This window comes from Strigops habroptila, chromosome 13, assembly GCF_004027225.2.
Source record: "Strigops habroptila isolate Jane chromosome 13, bStrHab1.2.pri, whole genome shotgun sequence".
In the NCBI taxonomy this organism is placed as follows: domain Eukaryota; kingdom Metazoa; phylum Chordata; class Aves; order Psittaciformes; family Psittacidae; genus Strigops; species Strigops habroptila.
The window spans coordinates 2,270,876-2,294,128 of record NC_044289.2 but is presented as its reverse complement, the minus strand read 5'-3'; the positions used below and the strand labels follow the sequence as shown (position 1 = coordinate 2,294,128).

Below are 23,253 nucleotides of genomic sequence, written 5' to 3'. Positions count from 1 at the left end.
TAGAGTGCCTGAGTGTGGGATATCACGAGGTGATACCTGGATAGTTTGTTCTGCCAAGAAACATCCTGAATTGTGCTTGAACTGACTCAGACTTCTTCTATGCAGGATCCATGCAGGATCCATGCAGGGCTTCTGACCCAACAGCAGACCATGGATCTCCATTCAGGATTGAGGTACTCCTGTTTTCTGCATTGCTCTTGCAAATGAACCTGTTTGATCAGCAAAATAGGGAAGCAATTGTTTGTACAACTCTAGATGCATGTGTGTGTGCTTGCCTGTGTCTTCTGGACTGGAAGGTTTTATTGACGGTGTTGGTACAATCCAGGGTGCTGATAATGGAACAATGGGTTGTCTAGGAAAATGCTGCTAATGTGCAAAGAAACAAAATTATTGTTTATTCTGGTGCCATAGGAAATGTCTTGCACAGAAAAATAACCTTTGACAAAGGGAGGTAATGAGCAACTCCAGTTCTCTGAGCTTGTGTGTACACGCAGTTGAATTATAAATACACCACATGGCTGAATGTGTGAATACAGCACTGGTAAGTAGCCAGTTTCCAGCTCATTTCTACAATAAGAGGTACTGCAACAAGGGATACTGGTTCCTCCATCAGCTGTGGTGTGAAGGATTGGTTAGTCCATACCAACGGTAACATTCAGTCCTTTCAGACACTGCGGGGTTGCTGGCGAGTGCTCCAGTGCCCTGGTTGTGGGGGGAAGAAGAGGAACTGAGAGAGGAGAACTAATGGTCACCAAATGGATATGGGAAGAAGAGGAGGAGGGTCCGTGCCTGGGCTGCAGCTCCCTCCCTCGCCATTCTCAGGGTGCTGTGGGGTCCTGTTGCTGCGCAGGGAGGCAAAGCCGGGCTCCGCAGCTGAGCGCAGTGGGACCTGAGAAAGGGGGCGAGTGTCTGAGGCTTTGAAGGGCTTTGCACGAGGCCTGTCGCCGCGGAGGGGACGCCGGAGCTGTTCAGGATGAGGCCTTGCAGCCCGTCTTGTCGTGTGTGTCCGTCCCTGCCCTGGCCCCAAGCTCTGTCCTTGCCCCAGGGTCTCGGTGCTGCCCCTGCGCGGGGCCGTGTCTGTGAGTCCTGCAGGGACCCGTCTGTCCTGGCTCCCCGGGGAAGGGGACAGGAGGTTCCCCCCACCACTGCTGCCCCGCTGCCACTGACTCGGCCCTGGGGCTGGCTCGGTGCCCTTCAGAGCTCGGCAGCTCTGATGTGGGGCCCAGCAGGGCTTTGGCACCTCTTGGGAGCCGTTTCCCGGTGCCCCCATTGCTCCCTCCCCTCCCTACAGACATGGAGCAGTGCTGAATGAACAGATTTTATTGGAAAAAAAGGATAAAAAATGTCTCATTGACTCCACTCTTAAAACCTCCCATGCCCCTACACAGCACTCTTCCTCCCCGATCGAAGCATCTCCTCGGTGACCTCAGTGTCGCTTTCTGGGTCTCCAAGACCTTGGTTCTGGTGGTCAACAGAGGGGCTTGCAGAGAGGTTGCTGCCTGGGGAGCTGTTGCTGCTGGGGGGTGTCCCCACGGGGGTGGCCGTGCTGCAGATGTTGTTTGATGGAGACACCTCCTCGATGTGTTGGTTCACGGGGCTGGGCGCTGGCAGCACTGGGGCCACTGGGGACTCTGCTCCTCTCCCCTGGTGGTTCTGGGGTGCAAGGTGTTCTGCTGGGCCCTGGCGGGTCCCAGGGGCTGCCCAGGCCGGGAGGGTCCTGCAGCCCCCGGGGCCTAACAGGGCAGCACCCGGCAGAGCAGCAGCACCATAGCCCAGCGCGGAGGTGTTTGCTGGAGGCACGTTGGGGCTGGTCCATGGCGCGGAGGAGACCTGGGGCTCCTCGAAGCCACCGCATGGAGCCCTCTGCAGCCCTGTGAGGGGGAGTGGGAGCCCTGCTGAGCCGCGGGGACCTTCAGAGCCACCTGCCGAGCCGGCCCCATCGCCGACGGCCCCCGGCTCTGCAGCAGGCACGGGGGGAGCTGGTGGCCGGGGGGCTCCCCACGGGTGAGCTGCTGTGCCGGCGGGACGGGCTGGGAAATCAGGAGGAGACTCGCTTCTGGGAGGTGGGAGGGGAGAGACGGCCCCGAGCCTTTGGGAACGTCTCTGGAAATGGGATTTACTGGGCACACCCCAGCCAGGCGAGGGGTTTGCTGAGCCCCTGTGCCGATCTGCCGCGGGACAGGGGCTGGGATACCACAGCACCCGGGCTCGGGGATGCGGAAGGTGTGGAAGGTGCCGGGGTGCCAGAGCAGACAGGGGTGCCAGACCTGCTGGTGGTGCTTGCGGGTCCAGAGGTGCCCATGCTGTCCAGGGGATCCAGGACACAGGGAAGGGCAGCTCCTGGCTGAGCAGCCGGGACATCTTGGTGAAGGCTGAAAGAGAGACAGGAGCCATGGCCGCGGTCACCTCCGCTCCTGCCCCCAGCAGCGTCCCCGGCTGCAGGGTCGGTCCCCACCTCGCGGGTAGAAGCTCTCGGGGAGCATAAAATCCCCCAGCGCCGGGGGGGCGCGGGGGCTGCGCGGTGGGACCTGCTCTGGTGGCAGCGCCATGGTCCGTGCTGGCTGCTGCCCGCTGCTAAGGACTCTTTGATGGAATGTCTCCCCGATGGAATGTTGGGGCTCCCCGTGTTCCGCCCCAACCCAGCATGGCCACAGCTCCAGGTCATCGCTAAGCAATTCCTCCTGGGTTATGAGGGCTTCAACCAGCTCTGACCTCTGTCACCCAGCTCAGGGAATAGAGTACCCTGAGGATGGCTGTTGTGGCTGTGAAAGACTGAGGCAAAGGCAGCATTAAGTCCGTCAGCCTTTCCCTTGTCCTATGTCACTAGGTTTCCCTAGTACCTAGTAGAGGATGAAGGTTGTCCCTGGCCTTCATTTATTGCCATTACAGTTGTAGAAGTATTGCATTTGTAAAACCATTTTTTATTTTCTGGCAGTGGCCAGATTTTGTTGCAGCTGTACCTTTGCCTCTCTCATTTTCTTCCTAGGTAACAACATCACCTCGTGGGGTGACATCCCTTCTTCCACAGGTGATGGATTCTCTTTTTTCCCTGAGTTCCAGCACTATCTCCTTGCTCAGCCAGGATGGTCTCTTCCCTGCCAGGTTCATTTCTGGCACATGGGGACCAGCTGCACCTAAATGGGGACAGGAGTGTGTGGAGAGCAGCCCTGCAGGGAGGACCTGGGGGTCTCATTGGCAGCAGGCTCAAGAGGAGCCCATGTGGACAAGGCCTTTCCGAGCAGGCTTTAGCCCGTGGCCAGCCCTGAAGTTTGGCTCTGGAGCTTTTTCTTTTTGCTTCTGTTTTGCTGCTCCTCTGGAGCAGAACCAGTGTCTGTGGCCCCGAAAACTGTGGCTGGTGCTGGTGCAGCTGCGCCAGCGGCTGGGGCCGGGTGAGTGTGCGAGGGGAGACCTGGGAGGCAGCGGCACCGGGAGCTGGCCAGGCCGTGCTGACGGCAATGGGACTGCGCCTGCGCGGGGCACAGAGTGGTTCCCACGGCCCCTGCAGAGGAGATGCCGCTGCCCGCAGGCGCTATGGCCTCCACAGGCTGGGGCCAATGGAGGCCAATGGGAATGGGCAAGAGAGAGAAGAAGCTTCCAGGCCCCTTCTGGACACCGCAGATATTTCTTTCTTTGCTCCTTCCTGGTCTTGGGGCTGCCCGAGGCGCAGGCGGAGAAGGGGAGGAGGGTCCGTGCCTGGGCTGTAGCTCCCTCCCTCGCCATTCTCAGGGTGCTGTGGGGTTCTGTTGCTGCACAGGGAGGCAAAGCCGGGCTGCGGAGCTGAGAGCGGTGGGACCTGAGAAAGGGGGCGAGTGTCTGAGGCTTTGAAGGGCTTTGCACGAGGCCTGTCCCCGCGGAGGGGATGCTGGAGCTGTTCAGGACGAGGCCTTGCAGCCCGTCTTGTTGTGTGTGTCCGTCCCTGCCCTGGCCCCAAGCTCTGTCCTTGCCCCAGGGTCTCGGTGCTGCCCCTGCACGAGTCTGTGTCCGTGAGTCCTGCAGCAACCCGTCTGTCCTGGCTCCCCGGGGAAGGGGATAGGAGGTTCCCCCCGCCACTGCTGCCCCGCTGCCGCTGACTCGGCCCTGGGGCCAGCTCGGTGCCCTTCGGGGCTCAGCAGCTCTCATGTGGGGCCCAGCGGGGCTCTGGCACCTCTTGGAGGCTGTTTCCCGATGCCCCCATTGCTCCCTCCCCTCCCCACAGACACGGAGCGGGGCTGAACGAACACATTTTAATGTAATAAGACATAAAACCAAATCATTAACTACATAATCACCCACCCCCCACCCCAGCACCCTCCTCCCCCCCTCCGTACGCCCCCATCCCCACTCCCCCCTGTGCCCACTGCTTCAATCCAAACTCCTCACCTACCCACGATGTCTCCCCCCAGGCCCCCCCATACCCCATAACCACTACTCCCCCCCATGACTGTTCCCATCCCCACTCTCCCCATGACTGCGCCCAACCCCCCCACCCATAACTGCTCTCATCCCCACTCCCCCCCACGACAGCTCCCATCCCCACTCCCCCCCATAACTGCTCCCATCCTCACAGCTTCTCCTCCCACCCTCCTCCCACTCCCCCCATCCCCATCCCACCCCTTCTCTCATCTAATCCCCCCTTGGAGGAGGCCTGCGCTTGGGGGGGGGCGTGGGCAAGTGGCTCCCTCCACGCTTTACCCCCCGTTTCTCTGTCCTGGCAGGCTGGGATGTGCCCGCGCCACCAGGCTCCCCAGGCTTGGGGCTGCTGCCGGGACCCTCCTGGCTGACCCCCTCCGTGGCCTCGTAGCTGATGATGGAGCGCACGGCCTCCTCCACCTCCCTGGCGTATTCGAGCATGAACTCTTGCTCCCCAAGGCCTTGGTGGAGGGGGTCAGCGAATGGGCTGGAGGGGACGTCACTGCCAGAGGGGCTGCTGCTTCTGGGGGGTGTTGTCCCAGGGGTGACTGTGCTGGAGATGTTGGGACCTGGAGACACCCCCTCGATGTTCTCATGGCCAGGGATGGAATTCGGCACAACTGGGGCATCTGAGGCCACTGATCCCTGCTTTTCCATGGTGACACCAGGGTCCCCAGGCATGGTGACATTGCCGGGAACATCCTGGGTCACCTCCAGCATGTCCTGGGACATTCCAAAGAGCCATAAGGCCTCTTTGAGGAGCATCTCCTCGGTCACCTCAATGTCCTCGTCTGGGTCCCCAAGGCCCTGGTTGTGCTGGTCACCAGGGGGGCTTGCAGGGATGTCGCTGCCTGCAGGGCTGTTGCTGCTGGGGGGTGTCGCCATGGGGGTGGCCGTGCTGGAGATGTTGGTCGCTGGAAACACCCCCTCGATGTTCTCATTGCCAAGGATGGAATTTGGCAATTCCAGGGCAGCTGGGGCCACTGTTATCCCCTCTCCGATGGTGCCACTGTGGTCCCCAGGCATGGTGACATTGCCAGGACCATCAAGGATGACATCCCCCACGTCCTCGGACATGCCAAAGAGCCGTAAGGCTTCTTTGAGGAGCATCTCCTCAGTGACCTCAATGTCACTTTCTTCATCCCCAAGGCCATGGTTGTGCCCGTCAGCTGCAGGGACGCTGCTACCCAGGGGGTTGTTGCTGCCGGGGGGTGTCCCCGCAGGGGTGGCCATGCTGCAAATATTGATCCCCGCAGCAACCCCCTCGATGTGCTGGTTCACGGGGCTGGGCGCTGGCAGCACGAGGTCTCCTGGGGCCTCTACTCCTCTCCCCTCATGGTTCTGGGGTTCAAGGTGATGCTCTGAGCCCTGGGGGGTCTCGGAGGCTGCCCAGGCCGGGAGGGTCCCGCAGCCCCCGGGGCCCAACAGGGCAGCACCCGGCAGAGCAGCAGCGCCGTAGCCCAGCGTGGAGGTGTCTGCTGGAGGCACGTTGGGGCTGGTCCATGGCATGGAGGAGACCTGGGGCTCCTCGAAGCCACCGCATGGAGCCCTCTGCAGCCCTGTGAGGGGGAGTGGGAGCCGTGCTGAGCCGCGGGGACCTCCAGAGCCACCTGCCGAGTCGGCCCCACCGCCGACGGCCCCCGGCTCTGCGGCAGGCACGGGGGGAGCTGGTGGCCGGGGCGCTCCCCACGGGTGAGCTGCTGTGCCGGCGGGACGGGCTGGGAAATCAGGAGGAGACTCGCTTCTGGGAGGTGGGAGGGGAGAGACGGCCCCGAGCCTTTGGGAACGTCTCTGGAAATGGGATTTACTGGGCACACCCCAGCCAGGCGAGGGGTTTGCTGAGCCCCTGTGCCGGATTTGCCGCGGGACAGGGGCTGGGATACCGCAGCACCCGGGCTTGGGGATGCGGAAGGTGTGGAAGGTGCCGGGGTGCCAGAGCAGACAGGGGTGCCAGACCTGCTGGTGGTGCTTGCGGGTCCGGAGGTGCCCATGCTGTCCAGGGGATCCAGGACACAGGGAAGGGCAGCACCTGGCTGAGCAGCCGGGACATCTTGGTAAAGGCTGAAAGAGAGACAGGAGCCGTGGCCGCGGTCACCTCCGGTCCTGCCCCCAGCAGCGTCCCCGGCTGCGGGGTCGGTCCTCACCTTGTGGGTAGAAGCTCTCAGGGAGCATAAAATCCCCCAGCGCCGGGGGGGCGCGGGGGCCGCGCGGTGGGACCTGCTCTGGTGGCAGCGCCATGGTCCGTGCTGGCTGCTGCCCGCTGCTAAGGACTCTTTGACGTCTCCCCGATGGAATGTTGGGGCTCCCCGTGTTCCGCCCCGCCCTGCAGTGCCCCCACCTGCTCATGGGGAGGGAAAGGGTTAAGGGGGGCTGGGGCTCCCCCGGTCCCCACCCGCAGCTCTCAGGGGCTCTGGGCGCAATCTTGGTGCGTTCCCAGGGCCAGGATCTCTTTGGGGCCACTTCTGAAGTTGGTGAGAAGGGAACTTCTTGTCCCAGGTTCTCATTGTGCCAGCTCGGAAAGATGCCCTCCTGGGCTGGGGAGCTGTGAGTGGAGGAGGACTCAGGGGGCCTGGCATGGTCTTGGCCACCATGGACATGAAACGGTTCTCAGATGAGCGGAGAAGGGACAGCAGAGTCACTACCCTGAGTTGAGGAGAGCAAAGGTTCTGCTGATCCTTACCCACAAACATTCATCCTTCTCACTCACAACACTGTTGAAGGCAGTCGATGCACTTGCTGACACACAACACAACCCCACCACCTCTTTTTCCTTGCCTATCCCTTCTAAAGAGCCCGTAGCCATCCACTGCAGCACTCCAATCATGCGAATCACTCCACCACCTTTCTGTGCTGGCGACAATGTCATGATTTCCCTGCTGCACAACGGCTCCCAGTTCCTCCTGGTTGTTTCCCATATAGATACAGCAGGCTCAAGAGGAGTCCATGCGGACAGTGCCCTTTGGAGCAGGCTTTCACTTGTACCAGCCCTGAAGTTTGGCTCTGGGGCTTTTTGTTTTGATTTCCTGCTCTACAATGTCACCAGCCACGTCCCCACAGCCTTGGCTGTGAGAGTCACCACAGGAGCTGGGGGGGGATGTCGCTGCCCTGGGGTGACCCCACTGATGTGGCTGTGCTGGAGATACTGATGTCTTCTAAAAGCCTCTTGAGCTGCTCGTAGCCACGGATGGACGTCAGCAGCTCTGGGACGCTGGGGCCACAGTTCTCCCCTCTCTGAAGTTGCCATCAAGGACCCCAGGCATAGGGGTGCTGCTGGGCAAGTCCTGGCTGACTCCGACCATGACCCCCTGCACCCCCTCCCCTCCCGCACAGGCATGGAGCAGTGCTGGAGAAACAGGTTTTAATGGAAAAATACAAGAGAAAAAGGACTCGTCGTCTCGACTCAAACACACCCCGGCCCCAACACAGCACCCTCCTCCCCCTGCCCACTGCCCCTATCCCCATCTCACCCCTGATCTGCTCTAACACCCCCCCCCCCCGCAGCCCCAGGATGCCTGTGAGAGCCCTGCACTTGCCAGGGGGCTTTGGGCAAGCTGCTGCCCCCACGATTCTCTGCCCCTGCAGGGTAGGATGGTGTCAACTCCATCCCTGCAACCCCCAACTGCTCATAGGGCTCCATCCAGATGGTGTCCTCGGAGCTACCAAGGACACTCAGGGCCTCCTTGGTCCTGAAGAGGCACCTCCTTGGACCCTGCAATGTCACCAGCCATGTCCCCAAAGCCTTGGCTGTGGGGGTCAGCAGAAGGACTGGGGAGGATGTCACTGTGCAGGGTGATGTCGGTGCCCAGGGGTGTCCCCATTGATGTGGCCCTGCTGGGGATGTTGATGTCCTCTAAAAACCTCTAGAGCTGCTTTTAGACAGGAATGGATGTTGGCAGCTCTGTGAGGCTGGGGCCACCGTTCTCCCCTCTCTGCCAGTGCCACCAAAATCACCAGGTAAAGGGACACTGCCACAACCGTCCTGGCTGACCCCCACCGCTTCCAGGTAGGAACCAGTGACATACAGGATCTCTTCAAGAATCATTTCATCAGTCATGCCAAGGCCACCTGCTGGGATCCCAATATCTTGGCTCTGGGGACAGCAGAGGGGCTGGGCGGAACATCGCTGCCTCAGGTGATGTTTCTACCCAGGGGCACAAGTGTCAATGGGGAGAGGAGTGTGTGGAGAGCAGCCCTGCAGAGCGGGATCTGGGGTCTGGTCAGGAGCAAGGTCCAGAGGAGTCCATGTGCACAAGGCCCTTCCGAGCAGACTTTAGCCCGTGGCCAACCCTGAAGTGGCTCTGGAACCTTTTCTTCTGTTTTCCTGCTCCTCTGGAGCAGAATCTCTTTCTTTCGCCTCTTCCCAAATATGCTCTCATCTGCATTGGGCCCCTGCTGCTGACTTTTGCTTAGAAACACGCATGGTATAGGACAATGATTTCTTCAACTTTTGGGGAGGGGTTCATACTTCCAGTCATGGATGTCCCCCGCATACCCCTTCAACCATCTCCTGCAAAAAACTTGGAGACCACTTTCTCAGTCTTGTGTTGCTCAGAGCTGTTTTGCATCCAGGTGAAGAAAGAACTAAGTGCCACTCTTCTTTTTTAGCCTGCAAACATTTCACAATGAATGGCACCTGCTACACATGTTCATTTCTTGCTGCGTTACTGGTATATGACCCTTGTATTTTAACGTGTCTCCCTCCAGGTTTCATCATCTAAAAATGTTCTTGTTCTCGCACGTGCTGAAATAAATCCCCCATCTCCAGAAATTCAAATCCCATTTACTGTGGATGTGTTCACCCTGCAGTTAGGTCAGGACTGACATCTAAATCTGTGTCTTGGACCAAGCCCAGGGTTGGAAAATGAGAAGCAAGTGAGTGTGGGGAGGAGGGCTCTGCCTCTGCTCTGGCTCCCTCTGCACCTCTTCAGACCTGCCAAAACTCATTTGGGGCTATAAACATGCAAGTATTTCCCTTTGACAAACTCCTGCTGCTGCTATTGCTTGTGTCAATCAGCTTTGCAAGTTTGGAGGCTCATTCCTGCAAACTGCAGCTTGGGAATGGTGGGACCAGGCTGAAAGGACACACCAACACCGCGGAAATCTAAAGCAGATCGTAGCTTGCTGAAAGAGAGCAGGTCTCTGCCAGCACCAGACATGGTGACAGTTTTGGTCTGAAAGCACACTGAATAGGGTCAGAATTCGATCTGCATTGTCTGTGGAAAACACTGCCCTTTCTTCAGTGCTGCTGCTGCTTTGCTGCTTTTAAAGTCATTTTCCCACTGCGGAGCCTGCATGAGGCTGCTGAGGCAGTGGCAGGCCCTTGCAAGCAGGGTCCATGAGGAGATCAGGCAGGAACATCTATTCCAGGGAATCACACTGGATTTGTAGGGAGAACTCCCTCAAACTCCTGGAAAGGGCTGGAGCAGCCGCAGGGAGCGCACGCGGCTGCTCGCACCCAGGCGAGGGCCGAGAGGGCCGCACGGAGACGGCCGCTCCGGCGGGTGCCGCCGCCTCAGAGCCCTCCTCAGGGGTCACCGGACGCGCTGAGGGGAGGCTCCCGGCGCCACGGGCACGACGGACACTCAGCGACCGCCGAGTGCGGCCCGGCGCGGGCGGGGACGAGACACAACAGCCCCGCGAGGGAGCGCGGCGGGAGCGGAAGGTCCGGCCGGTCGGTCACAAACCCCGGCCAGGCTCCGCCGGGATCTGGAGCCGTCCCGAGGCAGACCGGGGCGCAATAAGGAGTTCAGGAAGAAATGCCCATGGCGGGGTGCGGAGGTTGGGGTGCAGGGAGGGAGCAGCTGCTCGTGTGAGGCTTCCGCAGACTGCCCCTGTGCTACCACAGTCTAGACAAGCTGTGTCGCGATATCCGCTGCCAAACAGCCCATCTCTGCATAATTAAAGATCTAGAGAAGAAACACATGGCAAGTCACAGAATCACAGCATCACCGGGGTCGGGAGGGCCCTCTGGAGATCGTCCAGTCCCAGCCCCTGCCAAGGCAGGGCCACCCAGAGCAGGTCCCACGGGAACGTGTCCGGGTGGGCTTTGAATGTCTCCAGAGGGGGAGACTCCACAACCCCCCCGGGCAGCCTGTGCCAGGGCTCTCACACCCGCAACGGGAAGAAGTTGGACCCTTTGCAGTAGCTCCTTGTCTCTCTTGCACTGAGGAGCCCAGCACTGGACACAGTGCTCCAGGGTCGGGCAGAGGGGGAGGAACCACCTCCCTCCACCTGCTGCTACGCTCCTCCCAGTGCACCCCAGGATACTCTTGTCCCCCCTGGCTGCCAGGGCTGGCTCATGGTCACCTCATCATCCACCACCACCCACAGGTCCTCCTCAGCTGAACTGCTCTCCAGTGGGTCAGCCCCAACCTGTGCTGGTCCTTGGGTTCTTCCTCCCCAGGGGGACAACCCTCCACTTGCCCTTGTTGAACCTCATCAGGTTTCTCTCTGCCCAATTCTCCAGCCTATGGAGGTCCCACTGAATGGCAGCACAGCTTCAGGTGTGTCAACCACTGCCCCAGCTTCTCATCATCAGCAAACTTGCTGAGTTTGATCTCCTAATTGGTGGAGACAAGAAAGAACAAGTGGGGCAAGTGGCTGGAGCCATCTGGAGCCTATTGAATAAAATCAGGCTGAATCCTCCACCCTCCAAATGCCAAGGTACTGGACAAGACGTTAAATTCTCAGGGCTTGGTGGGTTGCAGGAGCTGTTGCAGTGCCTGATGATGCCCTATCAAGCACTGAGAAGGGGCAAACACTGGGTGATAAACCAGAATTACAACAGCTGTGAGGCACATGAGGATACAGGAGAAAACATAGACCAGGGGTTTTGGTAATTACTTGCCCATTGTATGGTTTTCTTTAGGAAAGTGAGGGCTGGGGCTGGACTCCACAACTTCTGGAAGCCCTTAATATTCTGAAAGAGGAACTCAAAGCCTGTCAGAGACCAGGTCAGCTGCACCCGCGGGATCTGTTAAGAGTGGAGTGGGGATTTGCCACCACATGTCCTATTGTGGTGTTTTCCTAAAGGGACCACGAGGACCAGCCAGGCCTCTACTGTTTTCTTCTACCTCACTTAAAGAAACCGAACGGCAGTGCTGGGTTTTAAACTAAAAGAGGGAGATTCAGGCTGGACATAATGAAGACATTTTGTAGAATGAGGGTGGTAAAACACTGGCAGAAGTCGCCCAGAGAGGTGGTGGATGCCCCATCCCTGGAGACATTCCAGGCCAGGCTGGATGTGGTTCTGGGCAACCTGACCCAGTTGAAGATGTCCCTGCTCATTGCAGGGGGATTGGACTAGAAGAGCTTTGAAGGTCCCTTCCAGCGCAAACTATTCTATGAGCATATTTGACCACAGCTCAGATTCAACCAGGGTATAAAAGGAGCCCCTTGAGCAGCCATTCGGAGTTGTTCCTCCTCAGAGCAGTGGTCTGCAGTTGGGGATTCTCCCCTTGGGTCAGGATGCCATCCAAGGGCACTCCTCGAGATCGAGAGCCTGCCCTTTTCAGGTGAGTGACTGCACTTTTTGGATCACTGGCCATAAACTTTAAGATTCAGCAGTGTAGAGACGAACCCATGTGACAACCCAAATCTGTAGTTAATGGTGGTGGAGCTTTAATTGACATCATTGAGCAATAAATTTAGTTTAGCCTCATTTATTGGTTTTGTGACTATTTGGAAGAATGATTCGTGTTGTGTGTTTTCAGCTACAAACAGAAAAAATCCAGAGGGGCTAGGAAGGCTGTTAGGAATCTGAGCAAACGCTGTCCGATCTAATCAATCTGATTGCCTTAAATATCATCTCTATTTTACCTCCATTACCTTTTAGTCACAGGATAGCACAGATTTTAGTGCCTTTAAATGAGAAAAAACCCTCTTCCTGGATGCAATCCTTCCTTCAAGGGGCTTGGGGCAATCTGGTCTAGTGGAAGGCGTCCCTGCCCGTGATGGTGATGTTTCTACCCAGGGCACAAGTGTCCATGGGGAGAGGAGTGTGTGGAGAGCAGCCCTGCAGGGTGGGAGCTGGGGTCTGGTCGGCAGCAGGCTCAAGAGGAGTCCATGTGGACAAGGCCATTCCGAGCAGGCTCCCTGAAAAGAGGAGGAGGGTCCGTGCCTGGGCTGCAGCTCCCTCCCTCGCCATTCTCAGGGTGCTGTGGGGTTCTGTTGCTGCGCAGGGAGGCAAAGCCGGGCTCCGCAGCTGAGCGCGGTGGGACCTGAGAAAGGGGGCCAGTGTCTGAGGCTTTGAAGGGCTTTGCACGAGGCCTGTCGCCGCGGAGGGGACGCTGGAGCTGTTCAGGACGAGGCCTTGCAGCCCGTCTTGTCGTGTGTGTCCGTTCCCGCCCTGGCCCCAAGCTCTGTCCTTGCCCCAGGGTCTCGGTGCTGCCCCTGCGCAGGGCCGTGTCCGTGAGTCCTGCAGGGACCCGTCTGTCCTGGCTCCCCGGGGAAGGGGACAGGAGGTTCCCCCCGCCACTGCTGCCCCGCTGCCGCTGACTCGGCCCTGGGGCCGGCTCGGTGCCCTTCGGGGCTCGGCAGCTCTCATGTGGGGCGCAGCAGTGGCACCTCTTGGGGGCTGTTTCCCAGTGCCCCCATTGCTCCCTCCCCTCCCCACAGACACGGAGCGGTGCTGAATGAACACATTTTAATGTAATAACACATAAAACCAAATCATTAACTACATAATCACCCACCCCCCACCCCAGCACCCTCCTCCCCCCCCATACGCCCCCATCCCCACTCCCCCCTGTGCCCACTGCTTCAATCGCAACTTCCCACCTCCCCATGACATCTCTCCCCACCCCCCCTCATACCCCCTAACCCCTACTCCCCCCCATGACAGCTCCCATCCCCACTCCCCCCCATGACTGCTCCCATCCTCATACCTTCTCCCCTCACTCCCCCCATCCCCATCCCACCCCTTCTCTCATTTAATCCCCCCTTGGAGGAGGCCTGCGCTTGGGGGGGGGCGTGGGCAAGTGGCTCCCTCCACGCTTTACCCCCCGTTTCTCTGCCCTGGCAGGCTGGGATGTGCCCGCGCCACCAGGCTCCCCAGGCTTGGGGCTGCTGCCGGGACCCTCCTGGCTGACCCCCTCCGTGGCCTCGTAGCTGATGATGGAGCGCACGGCCTCCTCCACCTCCCTGGCGTATTCGAGCATGAAATCTTGCTCCCCAAGGCCTTGGTGGAGGGGGTCAGCGAATGGGCTGGAGGGGACGTCACTGCCAGAGGGGCTGCTGCTTCTGGAGGGTGTTGTCCCAGGGGTGACCGTGCTCGATATGTTGGGAGCTGGAGACGCCCCCTTGATGTTCTCATGGCCAGGGATGGAATTCGGCACAACTGGGGCATCTGGGGCCACTGATCCCTGCTTTTCAATGGTGACACCAGGGTCCCCAGGCATGGTGACATTGCCGGGAACATCCTGGGTCACCTCCAGCATGTCCTGGGACATTCCAAAGACCTGTAAGGCCTCTTTGAGGAGCATCTCCTCTGTCACCTCAATGTCCTCGTCTGAGTCCCCAGGGCCCTGGTTGTGCTGGTCACCAGGGGGGCTTGCAGGGATGTCGCTGCCTGCAGGGCTGTTGCTGCTGGGGGGTGTCGCCATGGGGGTGGCCGTGCTGGAGATGTTGGTTGCTGGAAACACCCCCTCGATGTTCTCATTGCCAGAGATGGAATTTGGCAATTCCAGGGCAGCTGGGGCCACTGTTATCCCCTCTCCGATGGTGCCACTGTGGTCCTCAGGCATGGTGACATTGCTAGGACCATCAAGGATGACATCCCCCATGTCCTCGGACATGCCAAAGAGCCGTAAGGCTTCTTTGAGGAGCATCTCCTCAGTGACCTCAATGTCACCTTCTTCATCCCCAAGGCCATGGTTGGGCTCGTCAGCTGCAGGGACGCTGCTACCCAGGGGGCTGTTGCTGCCGGGGGGTGTCCCCGCAGGGGTGGCCGTGCTGCAGATGTTGATCCCTTCAGGAACCCCCTCGATGTACTGGTTCATGGGGCTGGGCGCTGGCAGCACCAGGTCTCCTGGGGCCTCTGCTCCTCTCCCCTGATGGTTCTGGGGTTCAAGGTGTTGAGCTGGGCCCTGGGGGGTCTCGGGGGCTGCCCAGGCCGGGAGGGTCCTGCAGCCCCCGGGGCCCAACAGGGCAGCACCCGGCAGAGCAGCAGCACCGTAGCCCAGTGTGGAGGTGTCCGCTGGAAGCACGTTGGGGCTGGTCCATGGCGTGGAGGAGACCTGGGGCTCCTCGAAGCCACCGCATGGAGCCCTCTGCAGCCCTGTGAGGGGGAGTGGGAGCCGTGCTGAGCCGCGGGGACCTCCAGGGCCACCCGCCGAGCCGGCCCCATCACCAACGGCCCCCGGCTCTGCGGCAGGCACGGGGGGACCTGGTGGCCGGGGCGCTCCCCACGGGTGAGCTGCTGTGCCGGCGGGACGGGCTGGAAAATCAGGAGGAGACTCGCTTCTGGGAGGTGGGAGGGGAGAGATGGCCCCGAGCCTTTGGGAACGTCTCTGGAAACGGGATTTACTGGGCACACCCCAGCCAGGCGAGGGGTTTGCTGAGCCCCTGTGCCGGATCTGCCGGGGGACAGGGGCTGGGATACCGCAGCACCCGGGCTTGGGGATGCTGGGTATGCGGGTGCCAGACCTGGTGGTGGTGCTTGCGGGTCCGGAGGTGCCCATGCTGTCCAGGGGATCCAGGACACGGGGAAGGGCAGCACCTGGCTGAGCAGCCGGGACAGTTTGGCAAAGGCTGAAAGAGAGACAGGAGCCATGGCCGCGGTCACCTCCGCTCCTGCCCCCAGCAGCGTCCCCGGCTGTGGGGTCGGTCCCCACCTCGCGGGTAGAAGCTCTCGGGGAGCATAAAATCCCCCAGCGCCGGGGGGGCGCGGGGGCCGCGCGGTGGGAGCTGCTCTGGTGGCAGCGCCATGGTCCGTGCTGGCTGCTGCCCGCTGCTAAGGACTCTTTGACGTCTCCCCGATGGAATGTTGGGGCTCCCCGTGTTCCGCCCCGCCCCGCAGTGCCCCCAGCTGCTCGTGGGGAGGTAAAGGGTTAAGGGGGGCTGGGGCTCCCCCGGCCCCCACCGACGGCTCTCAGGGGCTCTGGGTGCACGTGCCTTTGGCTGCAATCTTGGTGCGTTCCCAGGGCCGGGATCTCCTTGGGGCCACTTCTGAAGTTGGTGAGAAGGGAACTTCTTGTCCCAGGTTCTCATTGTCCCAACTCGGAAAGATGCCCTCCAGGGCGGGGGAGCTGTGAGTGGAGAAGGACTCAGAGGGCCTGGCATGGTCTTGGCCACCATGGACATGAAACGGTTCTCAGATGAGCGCAGAGAAGAGACAGCAGAGTCACTACCCTGAGTGCAGGAGAGCAAAGGTTCTGCTGCTCAGGGAGGTGCATGGGAGAGCCCCCATGGAATCTGCTGTTGGGGGCTCAAGGGTCGGGCAGTGCCAGTCAGCATTTAGGAAGCACCTTGAGATGCCGAGGAGCGGCAAGTCCCCTGTGGTGGACAGCGAGTGAGCGGGGCACAAGAGCAGCTTGGCCCAACAGGGAAGTGCTTGCAGTGCCCCAGAGGGAAATGGAATTGCACCATCTCTGGAGGCGAGGTCAGGATTTGCAGGGAGACGGCACGGCCGAGGCTCACATGTGCAGGGAGAAGACAGGAAAGGCCAAAGCTCAATGGCAGCTGAAACTGGCCAGTGCTGTGTCAGACAAGAAGAAGGGGTTTGTAAGTACGTTCACAGCAAGAGGGGATCTGAAGCAAACACAGGAGCTCCACTTGTTGGCGATGGTCACGTTGAGTGACAGGGATGCAGAGAAAGAACAAACATTCAGTGCTTTTCTTGCCTCAGTCCTTAGGAACAGCGAGAGACCTCTCAGGGTCTCTGGTCACCCCGAGGACACCATCCAGATGGAGCCCTATGGAAGGGGGGCGGAGATGGGGATGGAGCTGGCACCGTCCCACCCTGCAGGCGCAGAGAAGCGCAGGATGAAGCGCGAGGGCAGCAGCTTGCCCAAAGCCCCCCAGCAAGCGCAAGGCTCTCGCCGCCAGCCGGGGGATGCCAGCGGAGCATTAGAGCAGAGCAGGGGTGCGCTGCTCAGTGTTTTGATCCACCACCTGGATGCAGGAGCTGAACCCCCCCAGTAAGTGTGCTGAGCACACCAAACTGGGGAGAAATGCCGACATCCATCCCCGGCTATGAGCAGTCGAGAGGCTTTTAGAAAGCACCAACATCCCCGGCACGGCCACATCAATGGGGTCATCTCTGGGCAGTGACGTCCCCCTGGACAGCGATGTCCCCTGCCAGCACATCCACTGACCCCCCCCGCCAAGGCTTTGGGGACATGTCTGGTGACATTGCAGGGTCTAAGGAGGTGCCTCTCAAGGAGGCCCTGAGGGTCTTTGGCTCCTCCGAGGACACCATCCGGATGAAGCCCTATGAGCAGTGGGGGGATGTGGGGATGGAGCTGGCACCGTCCCACCCTGCAGGGGCAGACAAGCGCGGGATGAAGCGTGGGGGCAGTAGCTTGTCCGAAGCCCCCCAGCAAACACAGGGCTCTCACAGCCAGCCTGGGGTGCCAGGTGGGGATTAGAGCAGAGCAAGGGTGAGATGGGGATAGGGGCATTTTGGCACAGGGAGGAGGGCGCTGTGTTGGGGCCCAGGGGTGTTAGAGCAGAGTCAATAAGTCCTTTTTCCTCTTGTGTTTTTCCATTAAAACCTGTTTCTCCAGCACCGCTCTGTGCCTGTGCGGGAGGGGAGGGGTACAGGGGGTCATGGTCGGAGTCAGCCAGGACTTGCCCAGCAGCACCCCTATGCCTGGGGTCCTTGATGGCACCTTCAAAGAGGGGAGAATGGTGGCCCGAGCCCTCCAGAGCTGCCAATGTCCATCACCAGCTACGAGCAGCTCGAAAGGCTTTTGGAAGACACCAACACCCCCGACAAGGCCACATCAATGGGGTCATCTCTGGGCAGTGATGTCCCTCCCAGCACATGGCCACAAGCCCATGGGGCCTGACAGGAGTCACCCCAAAGCGCTGAAGAAGCTGGCACATGCTAAGCAGGCCGCCTCTCCATCATCTGCCAAAGCTCTTGGCAGCCTGCGCAGGTCCCTGCTGACTGGAAGCTGCCCAGCGGTATTCCAATGGAGTAGAGGACTGTGAGGGAAGACCCAGGAACCTGCAGACCTTGAGTCTGACCTCAGCACCTGGACCAGTCGTGGAGAAGGGTAACCTGGGTGCTACAGAAAGGCATGTCCGTAACAACGCAGTCATCAGGCATGGTCAGCGTGGGTTCCAGGGGTATAGTTTAACTAAGTGGATATCCTTCTAAGATATGGTCCCCAACCCAGTGCACGAAGGGAAGGTGGTGGATGTAGGTTATCTGGATTTTAGTAAGGCTTTTGATACTGTCCCTCAGAGCATTCTGCTGGACCGGGTGTCCAACTGGGAGCTGAGCAGGGTCACGCTGCGCTGGGTGAGGAACCGGCTGGGTGGCAGAGCTGGAAGGCCTGCAGGGCATGGGCTATGTCTGCCTGGCGACCAGTCAACAGCAGTGTTCTTCAGTGCTCAGTCCTAGAGCCAGTGCTGCTCAGTGTTTTGATCCACATCTGCATGCAGGAACTGAACCCCACCAGCAAGCGTGCTCACCACACCAAACTAGTGAGAAATGACAACATCCAGCCCTGGCTATGAGCAGCCCAAGAGGCTGACCCCCCCAATCAAAGCTTTGGGGACTTGTCTGGTGACATTGCAGGGTCCAAAGACGCGCCTCTCGAGGAGGCCCTGAGGGTCTTTGGCTGCTCCAAGGACACCATCCGGATGGAGCCGTATGGGTGGTGAAGGGATGCGGGGATGGAACTGGCACAGTCCCACCCTGCAGGGGCAGAGAAGCATGCGATGAATCTGTGGCTTAGACCCAGCCCAGGGTTGGAAAATGAGAAGCAAGTGAGTGTGGGGAGGAGGGCTCTGCCCCTGCTCTGGCTTCCTCTGCACCTCTCAGACCTGTCACAGCCTCTCACCACCCTCCGACCCACAACTAGAGTGCAGGGTCCAAGGCAAATAGTCCCCCTCCCACAGCCTCACATCCCTCTAAACAGAAGAGCTGCGAAAACGTTCATCATGCCATGAACAAGTATTAAGTCAAAACTCATTTGAGGCTGTAAACATGCAAGTATTTCCCTTTGACAAACTCCTGCTGCTGCTATTGCTTGTGTCAATCAGCTTTGCAAGTTTGGAGGCTCATTCCTGCAAACTGCAGCTTGGGAATGGTGGGACCAGGCTGAAAGGACACACCAACACCGTGGAAATCTAAAGCAGATCGTAGCTTGCTGAAAGAGAGCAGATCTCTGCCAGCATCAGACATAGTGACAGTTTTGGTCTGAAAGCACATTGAATAGGGTCAGAATTCGATCTGCACTGTCTGTGGAAAACACTGCCCTTTCTTCAGTGCTGCTGCTGCTTTGCTGCTTTTAAAGTCATTTCCCCACTGCGGAGCCTGCATGAGGCTGCTGAGGCAGTGGCAGGCCCTTGCAAGCAGGGTCCATGAGGAGATCAGGCAGGAACATCTATTCCAGGGAATCACACTGGATTTGTAGGGAGAACTCCCTCAAACTCCTGGAAAGGGCTGGAGCAGCCGCAGGGAGCGCACGCGGCTGCTCGCACCCAGGCGAGGGCCGAGAGGGCCGCACGGAGACGGCCGCTCCGGCGGGTGCCGCCGCCTCAGAGCCCTCCTCAGGGGTCACCGGACGCGCTGAGGGGAGGCTCCCGGCGCCACGGGCACGACGGACACTCAGCGACCGCCGAGCGCGGCCCGGCGCGGGCGGGGACGAGACACAACAGCCCCGCGAGGGAGCGCGGCGGGAGCGGAGGGTCCGGCCGGTCGGTCACAAACCCCGGCCCGGCTCCGCCGGGATCTGGAGCCGTCCCGAGGCAGACCGGGGCGCAATAAGGGGTTCAGGAAGAAATGCCCATGGGGGGTGCGGAGGTTGGGGCGCAGGGAGGGAGCAGCTGCTCGTGTGAGGCTTCCGCAGACTGCCCCTGCGCTACCACAGTCTAGACAAGCTGTGTCGCGATATCCGCTGCCAAACAGCCCATCTCTGCATAATTAAAGATCTAGAGAAGAAACACATGGCAAGTCACAGAATCACAGCATCACCGGGGTCGGGAGGGCCCTCTGGAGATCGTCCAGTCCCAGCCCCTGCCAAGGCAGGGCCACATAATGAAGACCCAGCCCCAGTCCTCACTTTTCTAAAGAAAACAATAGAATGGGCAAGCAATTACCAAAACCCCTGGTCTGTGTTTTCTCTAATAACCTCCTACCAAGCCCTGAGAATTGAACTTGTCCAGGACCTTGGCATTTGGAGGGTGGAGCATTGAGCCTGATTTTATTCAACAGGCTCCAGATGGCTCCAGCCACTTGCCTCACTTGTTCTTTCTTGTCTCCACCAATTAGGACACCAAACTCAGCAAGTTTGCTGATGATGAGAAGCTGGGGCAGTGGTTGACACACCTGAAGCTGTGCTGCCATTCAGTGGGACCTCCATACGCTGGAGAATTGGGCAGAGAGAAACCTGATGAGGTTCAACAAGGGCAAGTGGAGGGTCGTGCCCCTGGGGAGGAAGAACCCAAGGACCAGCACAGGTTGGGGCTGACCCACTGGAGAGCAGTTCAGCTGAGGAGGACCTGTGGGTGGTGGTGGATGATGAGGTGACCATGAGCCTGCCCTGGCAGCCAGGGGGGACAAGAGTATCCTGGGGTGCACTGGGAGGAGCGTGGCAGCAGGTGGAGGGATGTGGTTCCTCCCCCTCTGCCCGACCCTGGAGCACTGTGTCCAGTGCTGGGCTCCTCAGTGCAAGAGAGACAAGGAGCTACTGCAAAGGGTCCAACTTCTTCCTGTTGCGGGTGTCAGAGCCCTGGCACAGGCTGCCCGGGGGGGTTGTGGAGTCTCCCTCTCTGGAGACATTCAAAGCCCACCCGGACACGTTCCCGTGGGACCTGCTCTGGGTGGCCCTGCCTTGGCAGGGGCTGCGACTGGACGATCTCCAGAGGGCCCTCCCGACCCCGGTGATGCTGTGATTCTGTGACTTGCCATGTGTCTCTTCTCTAGATCTTTAATTATGCAGAGATGGGCTGTCTGGCAGCGGATATCGCCACACAGCTTGTCTAGACTGTGGCAGCGCAGGGGCAGTCTGCGGGAGCCTCACACGAGCAGCTGCTCCCTCCCTGCACCCCAACCTCCGCATTCCAGGCCAGGCTGGATGTGGTTCGGGGCAACCTGACCCAGTTGAAGATGTCCCTGCTCATTGCAGGGGGGTTGGACTAGATGAGCTTTGAAGGTCCCTTCCAATGCGAACTACTCTATGACCATACTTGACCACAGCTCAGATTCAACCAGGGTATAAAAGGAGCCCCTTGAGCAGCCATACAGAGTTGTTCCTCCTCAGAGCAGTGGTCTGCAGTTGGGGACTCTCCCCTTGGGTCAGGATGCCATCCAAGGGCACTCCTCGAGATCGAGAGCCTGCCCTTTTCAGGTGAGTGACTGCACTTTTTGGATCACTGGCCATAAACTTTAAGATTCAGCAGTGTAGAGACGAACCCATGTGACAACCCAAATCTGTAGTTAATGGTGGTGAAGCTTTGTTTGAGATAGAGCAACTAATTTATTTTAGCCACATTGATTGGTTCTGTGACTGTTTGGAAGAATGATTCGTGTTGTGTGTTTTCAGCTACAAACAGAAAAAATCCAGAGCGCTTGGAAAGTCTGTTAGGAATCTGAGCAAACACTGCCTGATCTAATCAATCTGATTGCCTTAAATATCATCTCTATTTTACCTCCATTACCTTTTAGTCACAGGATAGCACAGATTTTAGTGCCTTTAAATGAGAAAAAACCCTCTTCCTGGATGCAATCCTTCCTTCAAGGGGCTTGGGGCAACCTGGTCGAGTGGAAGGCGTCCCTGCCCGTGATGGTCATGTTTCTACCCAGGGCACAAGTGTCCATGGGGAGAGGAGTGTGTGGAGAGCAGCCCTGCAGGGCGGGAGCTGGGGTCTGGTCGGCAGCAGGCTCAAGAGAAGTCCATGTGGACAAGGCCCTTCCGAGCAGACTTTAGCCCATGGCCAGCCCTGAAGTTTGCCTCCAGGGCTTTTTCTCTTGTTTTGTTGCTCCTCTGGAGCAGAACCAGTGTCTGTGGCCCCGAGAGCTGCAGTGGCACCCGAGAAGGGGGCGAGTGTCTGAGGCTTTGAAGGGCTTTGCCCAAGGCCTGCCCCCGCGGAGGGGACGCTGGAGCTGTTCAGGACGAGGCCTTGCAGCCCGTCTTGTCGTGTGTGTCCGTCCCTGCCCTGGCCCCAAGCTCTGTCCTTGCCCCAGGGTCTCGGTGCTGCCCCTGCGCGGGGCCGTGTCCGTGAGTCCTGCAGGGACCCGTCTGTCCTGGCTCCCCGGGGAAGGGGACAGGAGGTTCCCCCCACCACTGCTGCCCCGCTGCCACTGACTCGGCCCTGGGGCTGGCTCGGTGCCCTTCGGGGCTCGGCAGCTCTCATGTGGGGCGCAGCAGTGGCACCTCTTGGGGGCTGTTTCCCAGTGCCCCCATTGCTCCCTCCCCTCCCCACAGACACGGAGCAGGGCTGAACGAACACATTTTAATGTAATAAGACATAAAAGCAAGTCATTAACTTCATAATCACCCATCCCCCACCCCAGCACCCTCCTCTCCCATCCACACTCCCCCCCATGACTGCTCCCATCCTCATAGCTTCTCCCCCCACCTTCCTCCCACTCCCCCCATCCCCATCCCAACCCTTCTCTCATCTAAACCCCCTTGGAGGAGGCCTGCGCTTGGGGGGGGGGGGGCGTGGGCAAGTGGCTACCTCCACGCTTTACCCCCCGTTTCTCTGCCCTGGCAGGCTGGGATGTGCCTGCGCCACCAGGCTCCCCAGGCTTGGGGCTGCTGCCGGGACTCTCCTGGCTTACCCCCTCCATGTCCTGGTAGAGGCCGAGGGAGCCTCTATGCCGTATTCAACGAGGTAATCTTGCTCCCCAAGGCCTTGGTACAGAGGGTCAACAGAGAGGCTGGGGCAGACGTTGCTGCCCAGGCATGTTCTCATTGATGTGGCCCTGCTGGGGAAGTTGATGTCCTCTAAAAACCTCTAGAGCTGCTTTTTGATGGGAATGGATGTCCGCAGCTCTGTGAGGCTGGGGCCACCGTTCTCCCCTCTCTGCCAGTGCCACCAAAATCACCAGGTAAAGGGACAGTGCCACAACAATCCTGGTTGACCCCCACCACTTCCGGGTAGGAATCAGTGCTGCTCAGGATCTCTTCGAGAATCATCTCATCAGTTACATCAAAGTGACTTCCTGAGATACTAATGTCATGGCTTTGAGAGACAGCAGAGGGGCTGAGGGGAACATCGCTGCCTTGGGTGATGTTTCTACCCAGGGCACAAGTGTCAATGGGGAGAGGAGTGTGTGGAGAGCAGCCCTGCACGGTGGGATCTGGGGTCTGGTTGGCAGCAGGCTAAAGAGGAGTCCATGTGGACAAGGCCCTTCCGAGCAGGCTCCCTGAAAAGAGGAGGAGGGTCAGTGCCTGGGCTGCAGCTCCCTCCCTCGCCATTCTCGGGGTGCTGTGGGGTTCTGTTGCTGCACAGGGAGGCAAAGCCGGGCTCTGGAGCTGAGCGCGGTGGGACCTGAGAAAGGGAGCGAGTGTCTGAGGCTTTGAAGGGCTTTGCACGAGGCCTGTCCCCGCGGAGGGGACGCCGGAGCTGTTCAGGATGAGGCCTTGCAGCCCGTCTTGTCGTGTGTGTCCGTCCCTGCCCTGGCCCCAAGCTCTGTCCTTGCCCCAGGGTCTCGGTGCTGCCCCTGCGCGAGGCCGTGTCTGT

The 23,253-nt window shown here is 59.5% G+C and overlaps 1 protein-coding gene across 1 annotated transcript; it reads right to left on the bottom strand.

Moving 5' to 3' along the window:
- Positions 1 to 4,602: 4,602 nt before the first annotated feature.
- LOC115615366 (collagen alpha-2(I) chain-like) lies at positions 4,603 to 15,315 on the bottom strand. Its single transcript, XM_030503451.1, has 8 exons — positions 15,222 to 15,315; positions 15,034 to 15,138; positions 13,389 to 14,752; positions 8,384 to 8,479; positions 7,466 to 7,620; positions 6,534 to 6,727; positions 6,346 to 6,450; positions 4,603 to 6,035 (listed from the first exon to the last, which is right to left on the bottom strand). The coding sequence occupies exons 1-8, from the start codon at positions 15,313 to 15,315 to the stop codon at positions 4,603 to 4,605; spliced, it is 3,546 nt and encodes a 1,181-aa protein (XP_030359311.1).
- Between the last annotated feature and the right edge of the window lie 7,938 nt (positions 15,316 to 23,253).